Source organism: Eutrigla gurnardus (genome assembly GCF_963514095.1).
Source record: "Eutrigla gurnardus genome assembly, chromosome: 19".
Classification (NCBI taxonomy): Eukaryota; Metazoa; Chordata; class Actinopteri; order Perciformes; family Triglidae; genus Eutrigla; species Eutrigla gurnardus.
Window position 1 is genome coordinate 4,108,653 of NC_139930.1, and position 17,429 is coordinate 4,126,081.

Consider the following 17,429-nt stretch of genomic DNA (forward strand, 5'->3'; position numbering starts at 1 on the left):
TCTTCAAAGAGGGAAGACAAAAACTGAATCAGAATCCGAACGGGTCCAACAATGTGAGATTCCCTGAATCCTAGTGAGTGAGTTGATAAAGCTGAGTGAGGCCAGACGGTCTGAGCACAACGGTAAATAAAGCAGTACACTTGCTGAGGTTTCTTCCTGAGGCCACGTTTTCATGTTGCGTTCACACCATGGGAAGGACAGAGATCATTCCCGTGTTCAGGTGATAGACTTTCAAAATACTGTCACATTTAATAGAGCATTCCATTCTTCATATCTATATTATTGAGCTCCAAATGACAAGACATGAATTAGAAAGTGGTTATTGGCAAACAATGTGAATGCAGCATTATCATTCCAGAGGCCATTCAGGACATTCCAGCTCTGCTTTGAGCTGAATGCTAACATGCTAATGCTAACACAGTTAGTACAGCTGGGTATTGTAACGCTGGATATTGGCACCAGAATAATAACCACATCTCTCTACAAATACAAAAACTACACCTTTTTAGTTTGAGGAATAAGAATAAAATGTTTCAACGCATTTTCATTTAACGATCTGTTCAATACATCAGTTTTAAATAAAGAACCTTGCCCAAATAAATATAAAAATAATAATAGTGTAGCTACAAACGTCTTCATTTAGATCAACAACATCGTCATTGTTGACTTTATGTAACATTTTTCTTTTTAATAAGAGTTATTCGAATATGTTTAGCTTATAAATGCTGACGTTTAGCATTTACCATTTAGCATAGCAACATGAACGTCGAACATTCAGCCTTATAATAAAATATTTTACAAAATGCTAACGTTAGGATCTTAATATGGCACAGTTACAAATGACACATAACAATTGGCATTTTAGTTAGTATGCCAACATGCTGTCGAATAGCATGTTACATGCTAACTATGCTAAAATAATGATGCAGGTTAACACGCTACCACATTGACATCATGCTATCATGCTAACAATGCTGCAGAGCTTCATTGTGACAATAAGACAAATACTAATGTTAGAAGAGATGATGGAGAACAGTTTCACCTCCGGGTCCAGTACAGAAAGAGTATTAAAGAGGACTTTAGTGACGCAGCTAATGGAACCATCCCTTCATCTGAATCTGGTAAAATGTTAAATGAGAGGATTTCCCCCATAGTCTCTTTCTTTAATGTAAATGGCTTAATACTTAAAAACGTTATTTCACTGTAGCACTTCTCTCAACTTCAACACCCATTTCTGAATGAGGCTGGTTTGGTCTCTGTTCCCTTAGTGTCCACATGAAACACCTTTTTACTGAAAATACAAATCCAGAGCCAACTTCATCCGGAATCATCCGCTGTTTCCTGTTATCAATGGAGTCGCTTCAGGAGGCGTTCTGCTGAGTGTTAATACTGTAAACCCGTCAGCAGATGAAGAGGAGTAGCGTCCTTCATCTTCGTCCTTCTCCTTGTCTTCCTCCTCTGTGCGTTTCTCTCGGGGTTCTTCCACCAACACCTTCAGGCGGCTCAGGTGATGCATCGCTCTGAGGGCGCAAATATTCAGGAGAAATGTTCTTAAACTGTGAGTTAATGCAAACACTTCCAAACTACATTTACATGTCAGGGCATCACAAGGACACAGTGCAGCATCTGGATCAGTTATCATTTCTTCAGTTAATACTGTAATAATGAGCTCTGACAACTGAGGTAACGCATGGTGACCCGCAGACCAACATTAGTGAAGTCGAGCGTAGAGCTGCGACAGTCAAGCCAGCTCGCTCTGCCAGGTTGTACTTAGAGCAGTGCATTGAGCTCAATGCTAAATCAGCATGCTAACATGCTCACAACAATCCTAGAAGGCTGTTGTTTAGTATCATGCTGTTTTCACAACCCAGAGTGAATTCTTGGCTTCGCATGATTGCATCAAATGTCAATGCAAAGACGCAAATAGACACAACTTCACGTCGGGCGGTGTGAATGGCTGACGGGAACGGGCCGAACAAACTGTGTGATGCTGTGTTGTTGTGAGATTCTCCTCCTGTCACCCTGATGTTGCTCAAACAAAGGTGAGGAAACTAATGCTGTTTCCTTCCTATTTCTGTGTTCCCCAGAGGTCTAGATAGTAGCTCACATTAGTGTAGAGACCAGACCAGACTATGTGGAGAAAGACTGTCTGTGGTCCAAACAACAAGGTCTCTGCTGTATTTATGTCTAGATGACCTTATTCGGAGTGTTGAGGGAGCAGCTACAATGATAGCATAGCCTAGCACCCATCAACCAGACTCCATTCAGAAAACAAGCATTTTAAAAGTTGTTAGCTTGTCTTCTTGCAGACAGAACTAACAAAGCCTGACATCAGATTTATTACTAATCACCATCATTATGGAGTTATTTCAGCATCCTTTTTATCTGTTTATTGCAATTAAATCACAGCTAAATAGTTGATTCTAGGTTCCTCCAGCTGTGATAAACCAGCAGACGTGTCTTGCTAGATTCAGTGAATTTAGCTTGGTGAAATTCACTGATAATGATGATGACATGAACTCAAACAAGGTTTCCCGGCATATCTGCAACATATACAAAGCAGCAATAGTGGTGATTTCAGTCATGACGGATGAAACCTCTTTGGCGTCTACATGGAGGCGAAAATGAGCTCCTCAGTTGAACTGTGAGGTTCATTATGTAACTCTAATGTTAATGTTGTGTTCAGTGTCAGTTACCTCTGTAGTGATGGTCCACCGGGAAAACTCTCCAGCTCCACTTCACCTTCAGGCCTCTGCAACACAAACACAATATGTTTCATATCTTTGGGCTCTCCGCAGGCACCTCTTGTCACCAATATCACTGATGTTCTGTAGATGGGTACAGATGAAGTTCTGATGATTACCAGCTGGCTGTGCACATCCCAGCCAGTTGGTAATGTTTCCAATCAGAATGCTTTCTATCAGGGGTCTACGTACCTCAAGTTGCTCATTGGCCATAATTAATACTTTAGCAGCTAAGATACTCAAATACTTGCGTATTGTCAATAAAATGATAAATAAATAACATAAATAAATCACTGAAATGTCTGTATTGTTAATGCAATTCAACAACAGAAAACTGTGTCTACTAATCACACACACGGAACATAAATCTAACAAACAAATAAGATAGATAGATCTTTATTGTCATTCCAGGTTATACAACGAAACTGCCATTTGGGTCACAGGGCGTACTGAAAGGATGTCACATACCTAACCGAACGTCCTGTACCGGAACTTTTGGGTACAAATACATGAACCGTTTTACTCCCATGCTTTCTATTGCTCCGCTGTAAAAGTTAACAAGAACTCTGCAGGGACATGCTGTCTTCTTAAGCTTCCTTAAGAACTACAGCTGTTTCTGAGCTTTCTTAAACCCGGATGGAGATGTGTGATGAACATGTCAGGTTGTTTGTGATGGGGATTCCCAGAAACTGTTCACTTACTCCACCTCAGCTCCATAGATGTTGGGGTGTGTGCAGGGCTGTAAACTAGCGGTCGCCACTCGCCAAATGTGACTAAAATATTCCCCTGGCGACTTAATTTTGGAGGGATACATGCCACTGGGGCGGGTAAATGTTTGTCCCGATGCTCGTGCTCTTGCAATAAATTATGCATGATATAACAAAACATTGTAGTAGCTGTAAACTGATAAATTATGACGGTAGCAAACGTCAAGCTAAACCGGTGATTTGTTGTGTGTCACACTGAAGTAGCTCGCCCGACGTCACCGCTGTAGAAAATAGTTCCCCTGAAGCAACGTAGCGTGCGCGTCACACTCTTTAAAAGTTTGGCGCAGTGAGTGAGACTCGAGCGCAGCAATGTGGCGGCATATTCCCGGTGTGACCGAACCAAAGAGGAAAAATACAGAGGAGATAGGTGGAAAGGAAGGTGACAAAGAAGGCGAAACATCGACGAAAAAAGCAAAAGTGAGAAAGTTCAGTGAGAAGTGGAAGACTGACAGGGAATGGCTCTGATCTCTGATTAGAGATGCATACTGGATGGGATTGGTCCCATCTGTAGTTCTGATGAGTAATTAATGAGTGTTTCCTTTGTCACAGTTTTGCACTGTTAAAGTTTTCAATTTGCAATGTTTGAGATGAAATGAATGAAATTCAATTAATAATATTAAAATGTATTTCTAAATAATACTTTGGCCTCTTTTCTAAGCATGTACTGCTCTATAATACTGTTATCTCAATGAAAAGTACTGAGACAGATGTATATGCAACAAAAAGAGGCAATTTATTATTTGGCCGGTAAAAAATGTACTTGGCCGGTAGATTCTTTCATCTACCGGTCCCCTTGGCAGGTTGCCAAAAAGTTAGTTTACAGCCCTGGGTGTGTGTCTTCACCTATCTGCTCTTTGGTTTTTACAGACATTGAGTACTGAGTTGTTCTTTATGGACTCTGCAACACTGTCACGGAAACTTCACAGCAGCGTTCTCTTCATGTACGGCGTGAAAAGGAGGGGGCCGAGCACACAACCCTGGGGCTCTCCGGGATTCAACACTAGAGAGGAGGAGGTGTTACCACCAGTCCATACTGTGTGGAGTCTGTTGTGAAGAAGTCTAAAAATCAGTCGGTGTTGTTATTTCCATGATGTGTGAGCTGAATGGAGGGCAGTGAAGCTGGCATCTTCTGACCATCTGTTGGCTCTGTATGTAGTATCTTAGTTACTTGTTCTTTGTACTTCTTCAGACTAAGTAACATCCTGTTGCTATCAGAATAAGAAATCAACAAGAAATACCTTTTGGTTCTTCATACTATGTCACAACATTTTTAGCCTGGGTTACGCTGCCTCCTGGTGGAGATCTCAATATGCTACAAAGCAGTCAAATGGACCTATAATACTGCTTAAACCAATTGCTATAACAAAACACAAATATATCCTCTATATAGTCCTCCATATAGTCTTCTACACAGTCCTCTATCTAGTCCACTATGTTGTCCTCTACATTGTCATTTATGTAGTACAGTATGTAGTCCACTATATAGTCCTGTTTATAGTGCACTATGTAGTTCTCTACATAGTCCACTATATAGTCTTTTACGTAGTCCTCTATGTAGTCCTTTTGTCCAGGCTGGTGACAGGTGCAGAGTGATTGTTCTTACCTGCTTCACTTGAGCCCTGTCTGTCTGCAGCCTGTCTGTCTGCAGCCTGTCTGTCTGCAGCCTCTCAGGGAGCGTTGGAGCTGCTGGTGCTTGTTGATGCTGAAGCTGTGCCTCCACTGCCTGCAGTCTGAACAGCATCTGTTTCAGAGCCTCCACTGGACCAGGGTGCTCAAAGATGCCGTTTCCACGGAGACTGGAGCTCGGAGCCTGGGTGGGAGGGCAGACAGAAGGGGGCACTGTAATCCTGGAAATGTCGGAGGATTATTTAGACTTCTGTGCCACAGGAAACACATGAGAAACCCAGCTGAGGTCTCAGTTCACAGAATGTATATCGTATATCTGAACAGTGTTGAGCTGTAATACTGGAACTTTCCCCAGTAACAAATAGTGTAAGAGTAAATATATTACAGGTATTAAACTAAGTAGCGACGCCTTACTGTATTACCAGAACATGATTGGTTTTAGTGCCAGGTAAGCTTAGTATGTTACGATGATGTTAAAGCACCGTCGCATCGCTGTGCTGGTTTTGGTTGGAGGAGGAGGGAATGGGGTGCAAAAGTAATATAACAGGTAACGTAACTAATTACTTTTGATACCAAGTAATACGTTAAGAAATATTACCTTTTAAGAAGTAAGAAGATAATGAAAAACAAATGTATTACACTTTGTGAGTAACTTTCCCAACACTGTATCTGAACACCAAATTGCGCACCAAACTTCAATTGTGCGACTTCACAGGCTGTGCTACTTATCCAGCATGGTGATGACATCATCAATAATATAATTATTTGTCTCTCACCATTGACACACTTTGATCAACTGAAAGAGGCGGGCCTTAGCCTTAAGGCGGGTCCACACCGCACCGACTGCCCGACTCGCGTCGGTAAATTAAGTCGGGCTACTTAATATGGCCGACTCGAATGGCGGATTACACATTTGAATCGGCTGAAATGAACGCCGACGTGGGCCGATTCGAGCGACCACACCAAGGAGACTCATGTCACGGACGCCGACTCTCTCAAAGACGCCAGTGTGGACCCGCCTTTAGAAAGGGAAGGACTGACACCTACCTGAGCTCCTCGGCCAAGCAGAGCCTCTATGGTGCCCCCTGCTGCTGCTGCTGAGTCCCTGCAGGGACGACATACAATCACTCAGTGCGTTTCATCATGCAGCATCAGAACTATTAAAGGCAGTTTAAATAAAACTTACCAAGTGAATGGGCGACAGTGTGAGGAAGAACAATGCAGCAGCTCCTCAGTGTTCACCGGACTGACTACAACAACAACAACAACAACAACAGTAACTCAATAAGGCAGAAAACATGGACAAAATATGAACCTCTGTGACGAAGAGTGCAATAATCGTCACATTTAGACTAGAGACAAACGGTCCTGGATCCAGCAACGACAACGAGACACACTGTGTGTGTATCCTGCCCTCAGCTGCTTCCCAGTGAAAGCCCTGAGGCTCTCCACAGTCAACCTGCAATATTTACACTCTTTAATTTGCTGTTGATATTGAGTGTTAAGTTACTGATCCTCTCTTCAACCTGCTGACAACAACTTCTACCACCAACATCCCCATGTGGTGTCTCCGTGGGCGGAGCCCCAGTGTTTGAGAAGGAAGTGGGCCAAGAAACTACGTGCAGAGGATCTGTAGCTAATACTTCACCCCCAAAATGACTATTTCTGTATCAAATCACTGAGCCCTGTTCAACTTCTCCCAAGCCTCCACAGTGAAGAAGAATTCAAAAGAAGAGAAAAGTCTGGATGAATTGAAGTAAATGTTGTTTTTTAGTTTTGCCATTAACATGCCATTTAATTAAATTCATCAAGACTTTTCTCCATTCTTGATTCTTTCTTGAGGCATGACAGAAAAACAACATTTGCTTTACAAATTCAAAGCAACACCGGTTGAGAAATTGATAAACAAATAGTCATTTTTGGGGGCGAAGTATTCCCCTAATGCAGAGCTGTGAATCAAGCCTACCGGCTGTTCTAATCAGTACAAAAGCAACACCCACATTTTCACTCTGGATGAGGACTCTCTCTTCTTATGTTCTCCCTTTATATAATATAATGTTTACCATCTAAGGGCAAATCAAGTTGCTCCACAGTGAAAGCAACACAATGACGTCCCTTCCCTTCCTCACATTACCTGCAGCTAGAAGATTATTACTGTGAAGCAGCAGCATTAACTTGTTGAACAGTACTTGAACTTTATTGCATTGTCAATTTACTTTGAGGGAACCGGTCAACTTAAAGCAACAAGAGAAATGGCAAGTTGTCTCCCATGGCAACACTGTTATTATCATAATAATTACGTCACTTCTAAATCTGACACTCTTCTTTGTCAGCAGATTCAAATGTGTAGAGAACAAACTTCAACCTTCACACTGTTGAACTGAACTCATTGACATTAGCTTGCTGCTTCCAGCAGGAGGAGGAGGTGTCTGGGGCTAAATCCTGGTCTCACCTGGATCTGCGGGACCGTCTGCTTCTCCAGAACTCTGACATAGACGGTTCAATACCCGATCTGCCTTCTGGATCAGAGACTCAACCGTGTTGTCTGACAGGAGGAAGAACACAAACAGCAGAAACATCATCATTGGTCTTTAACTCTGTTTCTCAAAAAAGGGGTACTAGTACATGTAGGAGTACTACTATAGTACTATTATGCATAACTCCTAAAATAATTATGAGTTTGATTAAAAATGTAAATGCATGTTCAATAAATATTTTATATTTCTATTTTCAATGCAATCATAAATTGTAAACTGCTGCAGATAACGTTTTATCAAACCCCTTGGGGATACTTGGCTGAAAAAAACATTTAAAAAAGGTGTCACATTATTGAAAAAGAGTTTAAGTAGCACTGGCCTGTAATGACGGACACTCAATGAAATGTTACATCATTTAACCATTTGTCTTTTTACCTCGGAACAGAGTTTCCATGACGTCAGAGCTGTTTCTCTCTGCAGCCAAGAGAGAAATCTGTTCAGCAAACTGAAGCCTCAGATCTCTGAGAGTCTGCTGGCTGTCAACCTGAACACACACACACACACACACACACACACACACACACACACACACACACACACACACACACACACACACACACACACACACACACACACACACACACACACACACACACACACACACACACACACACACACACACACACACACACACACACACACACACACACACACACACACACACACACACACACACACACACACAAAATAATAAGTTAGACTTAGGCCCGTTCTGCTATCCCTTTCCAGGTCAGACAGAGTTGATCAGACAACATGACTGTGTGTGGTCTCACCGGTGCAGGCGCCTGGTCGGGATCCTCCTCGTCCTCCAGCTCTGCGACCCAGGACGGAGCTCCGCCTCTGGGAGCTGCAGGTGGGAGAACACCTGGAAGAGCGACACCAAAAAGCACGATTGTTTCAGGCCAAAATATTCTCCATCAGACTATGTATCATTGTTTCCATGGTGATATCATTGTGTTTTTCATGATGATGATAAATAATGATGTTATTATAAATGTTATGGATGGTTTGCCTCGCCTTAGTTCCACATATGCAGTTTACGTTGATAACTTACGGATTAACGACTCACAATTCTAAGGAAGAAAGATGATTTCACTTGAGAAAAATATGCCCTGATTTTCTGAATTAACAAATCATTATCTTAGTAATCATGAGATGAGTTTTCATGCAAAAAGAAATCGTTTACTTGGGTTTGAAACATTGGGAGAAACTTAGTAATATACTATAGATAGAATTGTTGTTAGGTTTTTTTTTAGTTCTGATCTGCTGGGCACAGCTTTAAGGAAACATCTTCCTTAAAAATAAATATTTGATTGTACAGGAGAGATCAGCTGTTTTTTATTCATGACCCATGATAAAATCCTACATCATCCCATCCCTTGTAATGTTGGTATAAGTACTTTAGCAAACAAGGACAGCTTAGAGCAGATGAACACTATTCATACGGTTCTTACAACTTTGGGGTTTTAAAAAACTGAAGATGGGATCTAGTCCTCTACTTTGTATGCTGTTAATGAATTATTCTGAATTTAAATACTTTTAGTGTTTCATGATGGTCTAAATGTGTTCAAAGGCTTTTGCACAGTGAAACTAAAAACTCTGATTCATTCAGCTAAAACTGCGAATTAAAAAGCTTCATTTAACTTGAGTGTCATCCATCAGTGACTTCATTCTGTAACCGTCTGTGCCGTTGACCTTTTGGAGCTCCCGTTGCCTCATATTTCTACTTTTTGCCAAACAGCTAAAGCAGTGATGCTGTGGTGACATGCAGCATGTGTTATGGAGGTGACTGAGCCGTGGAGCCCGGCGGTGTTGGTGCAGTGAGGGGGTGTTGTACCGTGGTCATCCCAGGGCTCTGACTCCGAGGGTGGCGGCGGCTCGCTTAGATCACAGCGTTGGATCCAGGCTGGGTACTTCACATCCGGCACGCTGGTGAGTCCAGAACAGTCCATGTCATTCTTGTGACTGGTGAACCAGCGAGGGAGGTGGAGGGACGAGGACGGCTCTGCCCACTCCCGCCCCGCTGCTCTGTGTGCAGACTGCTGGAGACAGGAAGAGGGAACAAAGAGGTTCACTTCAGTCCTACTCAAATCCAGATCCGAAACACAAATGAAAATGATAGTCACCCTGGAGCAGCTGACTGAGGATATGTCAAGATGTGGATTCAACATGGCGGCCCCTGGTCTTTCTCTGCACCTGCAGAAAGTAATGAAAGGTCAAGAGTGATGTAGACCTTCTACAAGGCAGAAGCCAGATCTTTCAGAAAAAGGGACAGATAAGTGGCAGCAGCATGAACCTGGAGCTCCTGGACATCCTGGTTGAATGAAGGTGCTGATGGTTCAGTTGGGGGACACCGATGCTGTTCCTGAGTCCGTCCCAGGTTCTGTGTGCTGGTCTGGAGGAGGAGGAACGGGGCTGTGAGGTTCCAGACTGGGAGAGGAGACCTGGATCAGCAGACGAAACAAGTCAGAAGACCTGCGACACGCAGACTGAAAAACGCAGACTGAAAAAACTGCAAAACTGCTTGGTCCGAAATTAAGTGGTGTCGGTGCATCCCAACCAAATATTCATTTTGAAATCACCAATCATTTGCGGGAGCATTTTTATGGAATAAATTAACTAAGCTGATGAAGTCACCCTCTCCGTGTGTTTTGTTTCAAGTAGGGCCGGGACTTTAACGCGTTAATTAAGATTAATTAATTATACAAAGATTAACGCGTAAAAAAAATTTACGCATTTTAATCGCACTTATTTTTGCACCCGGAACGTTTCTCACTGGATGAGTTTCAGGCGGACCGATTAGGCGAATAGGCGCGGTGCAGTCATGCGATCGTTTCGGCGTCTGCTCTATTTTTTTTGCACATGCCGCGAGCGATCGTGTCAATTCTGGCAGGAAATCACACAAAGAAACACGAGACATTCCGGTCAATTTTCAAAATAAAATACTGTGATTGACAAATGCGATATTTGTGTATCTAAACTCGCACTGGGAAACAGGAAGAGAAAATACATTTAATAAATGTGAAGAGTAGATAAACAAATATGTGTATTTCAACTGTATATCTACACTACTACTGTCTACTACCATACACACTCTCTCTGTCTGTGTGTGTGTCTCTCTCTCTCGGCAGGGGGGGTCCATTTGTGTGTGTGTGTGTGTGTGTGTGTGGGGGGGGGGGGGGGGGGGGGGACTGTATTCAGTCATTATTCAATGGTATACGAAAAATCCATGTGAAAAAAAATTACTTCTCACTGTTCTCAGGTCAAATATACATATGCGATTAAAATGCGATTAATTTCAATTAATTAATTACAAAGCCTCTAATTAATTAGATTTTTTTTTTAATCGAGTCCCGGCCCTAGTTTCAAGTCTTTAGTATATAGAACGAAACATTTTTATAACCTAAATATAAAGTATATTGACCGACCACACCAATATGCCATCGTAAGTGGGAACCACCGGCATGAAAGAAAAGGGAAACACTACATTTAGATGAGGGTGATGTAGCAGGTGTGTGGGGGTGATGCTTTCACGGACCTGGGGTGACAACAGATGTGTGTGGGTGATGCGTTTAGAGACCTTGGATGAAGGCGGAGGTGTGAGTGACAGGCATTGAGCCGTCGTATGGGACGGAGAGCAGCTCGTCTGTCGTCATGGAAAGTCTGTCGCGGTTGCCACGGTGATGGAGAGAGCTGACGGGGAGATTCAGGAAGTCCAGCTCCCTGTCGGTTAAACGCTCCCTCAGAACTATCTCAAAGCAGATGAGGACAATACCATGACGATAACTGATACATAAAACAAACATGTTTACTTGACGGATGTGGTGACGTACCGTCTTTGTTTCTGAGTGTGCTGACTCTGGGTCTGCTCGGTGTCGAGGGCGGACTGTGTGGAAGAACCAGACTTCCTGTCGACACGCTGTTTTCATGACTCCTCTCAAAGTCTGTGATATAGGCGTCCAACGCTGCCGTGGCTGAGTCATAGTCCTACAATCAATCAATACGCATGAGTGATTCATTTTAGGAAGCCCATCGGCTTCAACATCTTTTCAGCCAAATCTCGTCTTGAATTTTATTTCTGACATCACAAGGATTACTGGAGGGCATTTAAAGTGAAGTAGTGAAATCATTCAGAAATGTCCAAAAGTTTAACAGTCTAATTTGAGCTTTAAAATGCTTATTTTCTTGATCCAAAACCTAGTGCAGAACTTCCATCTACAATCTGCCATTTGAACTGAAGAGCTAAATACAATATTGGTGTAAAAGATGAGGATCATTGTTTGTCAGGTGGGATGAATGGCTGTCAAACTGGTTCAGTTATCATTACAGGATAGAGAAAAGGGAGAGACAGGCAGATATCCTCCAGTGCCTCATTGGTGTTATAGAAAACGGACACGGTAGAAGAAACGGTACAAGCAGATCAAACCTTGTCTCTGTATCTGATGGTGGTGTTGTGTTCAGGAGCCAGCAGGCTGCTCCTCAGGTAACCGGAGCTCGACAGCAGAGAGGTCACCGTCGACTCAGGAGACAGGAAGTCACCGACCATGCCGCCGGACTCCATGCTGACAAAAACCACAGAAGAAAAAGATGGTGTGATGCTGGAGGGGAGTGTAAGATGTTCAAAGCGATATGTTTAAAATCCAAATCCATGTATGTCACAACTTTTGGATAACAGCCATCCTTATTTGTGATCCTACTACTGGCATTCCAAATCAGAGGCCTGTACCACGAAGTAAGTTCAACACAGCAAGGGTATCTTCAGGTTCTGGCTTAACTAACTCCAACAACTGCAATCAAGCTTAACGGTCCTTTACTCACTACAATATTAGTCAAATACAAAGAAGTTAAACACAAAATCTAGACTAAAAGCAACAGAGTTTAAACTGCCAAATACAGGAAGGCCAAATTATAAATAAATAAATAAATAAAAAAAACAGACTGTGTGAATGTGTAAATTAACAGCCTTATAATAAACCTGCCCCATAGAGCATGAGTAGATCTGACTATTCTTACATTTGTGTATTCTACCAAATAATTGTGGTGCTTGGATGTAGTCTTATAAAACATAAGATACACAAATGCAGTGGGAAGTAGCAGGGGCAGAAATAATAAAACTTAAATAGTCACACATGCCCTAATACATATATCCACACATTTATTGTAGCTAATTATAGTAAGATGTATGGTGATCTCGATGGGCAGTGACATTATAGGTCTATTAATTTACACATTCACACAGTCAGCCAGCTGTCCTTTCTGTAATTTCTAGTTCAACTGTACTGACTTAAGTCTATGTTATGGTTTTACCATCTTCTGATTTGTGCACGCCGAGCTTTGATTCGTTTAACACGAGTTGATCTGAGCTAAAACCGGCTCACGCCTCATAATAACAAACATATGCACACATATAATAGCTTCCTCCAGAGCAGGTGTGGGTGCGAAGCATACGTTGCCATGGCGATATCCCAGGAACAAGTGAACCACCGTCGTAGGACTGAAAACCCGCCGGGGAGGATTAAAGTTGAGGTTACGTCGCTAACCCCAAATACAGGCCACAGGTTTCAGTGAGCCAAGCGGCCACCAGTGACAAGCATCCGGCACATTTTCCGTTCCATTTGGAATTTATGCTTTAAATTCAGACACCCTTTCATCTGAACCTAAGCTAGTTTAACATGAACTGACAACCGCCCCCAAAATACAAGACGGTGTCGGGTCACTTTAGCCCGTCAGTATCGAGCTCGTGTTGTTTTAATGTTAGCAAAACTGTCTGGCGTAAATTCGCTAAGTTGGTTTGAGCCTACCCGGCAGCTACGTTAGCTAGCTAAACAACAACAACCAAGAGACAAACGTACATTCGGAAAGTAATACGCGTTTGACGTAACGCTATTTCAGTCTAGCTAACGAGAGCTTTCACAACCGTGTTGCCAAAACGTATACGACAAAAAGTTAAACTCACAACTGAAGTTAAAAGCACAAGTAGCAGCACTTCGCGAATCTGTTTAAAACGAAAATAATACACCTACATGGTTGCTCCAAAATCTTTCCTCTTCAGTCTGTCTGGTGTCCAGCCCTCTGCGCTCAGGGACTGATGTTCAAAACACAAAAGTTAAGTTTCCCGGGAAAAGCTAGCTCAGTTGCTGGTCTGGAATCAGTTTTGTTCACATGAGTTTCGCCAGGGACGCTGAGACAAACACCATTCGCACTTAACCCATAGTTACCAGCATAGCAAAGCCTTACATGCTACGGATTTTCAAATTCTCCAAACCGACCGTGGCTGTTAACTAACAGTACCGCCCCGTAGTCAATGGAGCTAGCTGTATGCTAGTATATGCTAACGCTGTATACCAGGGGGAACCGAAAGTACTGTGAACTCGTATTTGCTCACCTATTTGCTGTATGTGACTAATGCCGAATTTAAGGATGCATTCTCGCGGATTAGAAAAGTTATAGGTCCGGTTGTGTTACCTTTTTAAATGAGCGAAAAAGCATGCACATTTTAGTTTCGCCTGTTTTAAGAGAGATGTATCGTCTAAGTGAGCTAAGAAGATATCACGAATATAATATACTCCTTTACATATTTTTTACAGGTATTTACGTGGACACCGCCGTGGTCAGTGTGTTTTCTACATGGATGAGGAAACCTGAGGAGAAATCGTTGCGATAACACACCAGACTCCTGTCAGCAAACGGCCATTCAATTTAACTGATAATAATGTTGGCCGACTAAAAGGTCTCCCGGGGTTTGTTAAGGCGACATCGGCCTGCCTCACCACTCACACTAGGCTCCATCCTATACTATACACTCACCCTTTTCCTGTAGCCTACTATGTATGCATATAGTGTATCGGTCACTTTACTTATTTTTAGTATTGTAACCTACTTCCGGCCGAGTACTTTTAATTTGAAGGGACAGAACGGAAGTGTGAGTGTTCGGGATGTTGGCGAGTTGTTCAAGGCAAGAGGGCGAGTTAAATAAAGTGCGACCCGTTCCGTGAATGGAGTTTCCCGTTTCTTTATTTTATTATATCTCAGTATAGGCGCAATTACAACCGCTCGGTTACAGTATGAACAATGAGCACCACTTTGCCGACTAATATTAGCCTGCTTTGTGATTTACTTGAGTAAAACTTTGAATACCGGTACATTAACTTTTCACAGGGATTTCTACATTGTAACATGTCCTACTTTTAGCCTACACAAGAAAAGGGTTCCTCTGCAAACACAGGACAGCTGGAACACATGTTTTAGCTTCAGTTCATTTCCCAGAACCCACGTGAAAACTACTGGTCAGATACATTGCGACACTGAATATTTCTTCCAGTGTTCATCTTCTTTTTGAGGTTTTATGACAGTTGGCATGAATGTTGCATTACTGCAATATAATCAAGCCTATACTTCAAAGTCCCCATGAGGTCTCTAAAGTTGCCTAATTCCTCTGATAGCCGTTTTCTGCCCTCTACACTACAACTCTTACCTGCCATGTTTTCCTTAATCGGAAGTCAACTTTTAAGGTTGCTGCTGTGTCTAATTCTCATTTGCTTGTTGTTACTTCTTCTTTCCCGTTACTTCCTCTAATCTTACCTTACGTTCTTTGGAATTGAAGGTTGGCCTTTTTGTTGCTAATACTGTTGACACTGTTGATTCATTTATGTCCTCACTATACCTTTCCCCTTAGCTTTTTTTTGTTTCCAGGCATACGTGAATGTGCTGGGAGCCAGATTAATATGAGAGCCTTTCTCCTTTTGACTCACTATTTTTTTTCTGGTGAACAATAGCTCATGAAGGAGATCCTAATGATTTATGGCTGTACTTGTAAATACTTATGTGGAGTCACTACACATGGATATTTTGATCTCGGGCAGCAATTTCAGAGTCTGCAAAGTGAAGCCAAATCTGATGTGCCTTTAACTTGCATTCTCTCTGCTGGCCATCAGGGGGCGACTCCTCTGATTTTAAAAGGAAATCTGATTGTTTAGAAGGCTATGAGAAAATTAATCTTCTTCTCACGTGATTTAGTACCTCAGTAAACATGAGTTTATGGTCTCAATCTCTAGTTTGAAGTCTTCTTCAATCCAGCATGATGTTCATTTAGTAAATTATTGTTCATTTAGAGAAAAATAGACCCTAAAACAGGGGATAATTTAGGGCACGGCTACCTTGTGATTAACAGCTTGCTACCACAGTGTCTGGTCTGGTGTTTTTGTTTTATATCTTTAACTCTTTCACAGTTTTAACATTTTGTTCCCCTAAAAATGTCTCATTCAGGCTGTACTGAAGCTCCACCCTCTCGCGACATTTGTGTTTGCAAAAAACAAACATGGCAACAGCCAAAAATCAAGATGGTGACGGCTAAAATGCCAAACTCGCGACTTAAAAACCATAGTCCGCATCCCAAAGGGTGACATCAAGGTGACTACATCCACTTCTGATATATAGTCTACGGCTAAGTCACAAATGTTTAATTAATCAACGAATGAGCAAAAATCCAGGGGAGCAAAAGATAACCATTCAAAACATCCGCCACAATAAGCACTTCCACTATCCAAGCTCCCGCCCTCCAGTGTTCATGGGTGCTGCAGGCCCAGAGCCTGTGACGTCACTGGGGGCTTGAACCAGAGAGGTGTAAGATGAAGGAAAGCAGTGAGCAATCACTCTGCCTCAAAGTCCAGGCACCAGAAAAAGTTCCAGATAACAAAAGGCATTTGCAACCGTTACCGAAAAGTAATATTTGTTGCACGGTATTATTATTTATATTTTATAAATAAAAAAGCAGTCTACATGTAAATTGATATAGCATTAAATTAATTAAATTTCTTTTTTATCTCCATAATGAAATCATTGGCAAATTAAAAAAGTTAGTTATTTAAGATAATTTATGCTATGAAGTTTGGACATGTAGTCTCTGGCGTGCAGGCAGCTCCTCTGCCATTAGTGTGTGAATGGCTAATTAGACTGAATGTAGTGTAAAGCACTTTGAGTAGTCGAAAACACTAGAAAAGCGCTATAGAAATGCAGATCCAAAGTAAACTATTCACAATTAGTGTGTCTTATGAACACACACTCAAACTCCTAAAAAAATACTTAAAAAACGGACAATCTCATCGGCCATTTATCTTTGTTTGTCAACAGATAAGCAGAGAGAGTTTTGACTAACTGCCAATGTCCGTTTGGTCCAGAGCAATTGTGTTTACAGTCAAATTTGATTTTGAATGAAATGTTAGAAATGTTCTCAGTAGATATACATTACAGGAAAATTAAATTCAACATTTAGGTCGTAGTGTTCCAAGCAGAACAGCAGGAACCTCCGCTTCTGAAAAGTGAAACCATCCCCGAAGTACCTTAAACTTGCATTCTGTCTGCTGGCCATCAGGGGGCGACTCCTCTGGTTGAAAGGCACTCCAGCATGATGTTCATTTAGTAAATTATGGTCCATTGAGAGTCAAACAGACCATAACGCAGAGGATGCTTTAATTAGTAGTAATTAGCGACTAAGATGACTTTAACACAGCTATATGAAGCTAACTTTAGCTTCACAGCAGAATCCAGATCCAGTAAGGGTGCCGCTTGAGTCAGATCCACCAGCTCATCCATAGTCCAAATATGGCCACTTCCTTCACTGGTTGCAAATATTCCAAGATGGCGACGGCCTAAATGCCGAACTCCATTTCTCCCAGAATGCAACCCACTGGCCCTCTGGGGTTGCCTACGTGTTTATCACGGATCATTACTGAGTCATTCATCTGTCACAATAGACG

The 17,429-nt window shown here is 42.1% G+C and overlaps 1 protein-coding gene across 4 annotated transcripts; it reads right to left on the bottom strand.

The window, feature by feature from the left end:
* Nucleotides 1–659: 659 nt before the first annotated feature.
* cUnh18orf54 (chromosome Un C18orf54 homolog) lies at nucleotides 660–14,245 on the bottom strand. Of its 4 annotated transcripts, XM_084034786.1 has the most exons (16): nucleotides 13,698–14,240; nucleotides 12,101–12,236; nucleotides 11,508–11,661; nucleotides 11,255–11,422; nucleotides 9,971–10,118; nucleotides 9,801–9,870; nucleotides 9,512–9,716; nucleotides 8,448–8,539; nucleotides 8,050–8,158; nucleotides 7,590–7,682; nucleotides 6,324–6,387; nucleotides 6,185–6,242; nucleotides 5,115–5,321; nucleotides 2,697–2,752; nucleotides 1,285–1,520; nucleotides 660–1,254 (listed from the first exon to the last, which is right to left on the bottom strand). In XM_084034786.1, the coding sequence occupies exons 2-15, from the start codon at nucleotides 12,233–12,235 to the stop codon at nucleotides 1,328–1,330; spliced, it is 1,752 nt and encodes a 583-aa protein (XP_083890912.1). In that variant the 5' UTR covers nucleotide 12,236; nucleotides 13,698–14,240; the 3' UTR covers nucleotides 660–1,254; nucleotides 1,285–1,327. The 4 variants fall into 4 exon arrangements, with proteins under 4 accessions (XP_083890912.1, XP_083890913.1, XP_083890910.1 ...); XM_084034787.1 differs by having other exon boundaries at nucleotides 660–1,520; nucleotides 9,512–9,713; nucleotides 13,698–14,245; XM_084034784.1 differs by having other exon boundaries at nucleotides 660–1,520.
* Between the last annotated feature and the right edge of the window lie 3,184 nt (nucleotides 14,246–17,429).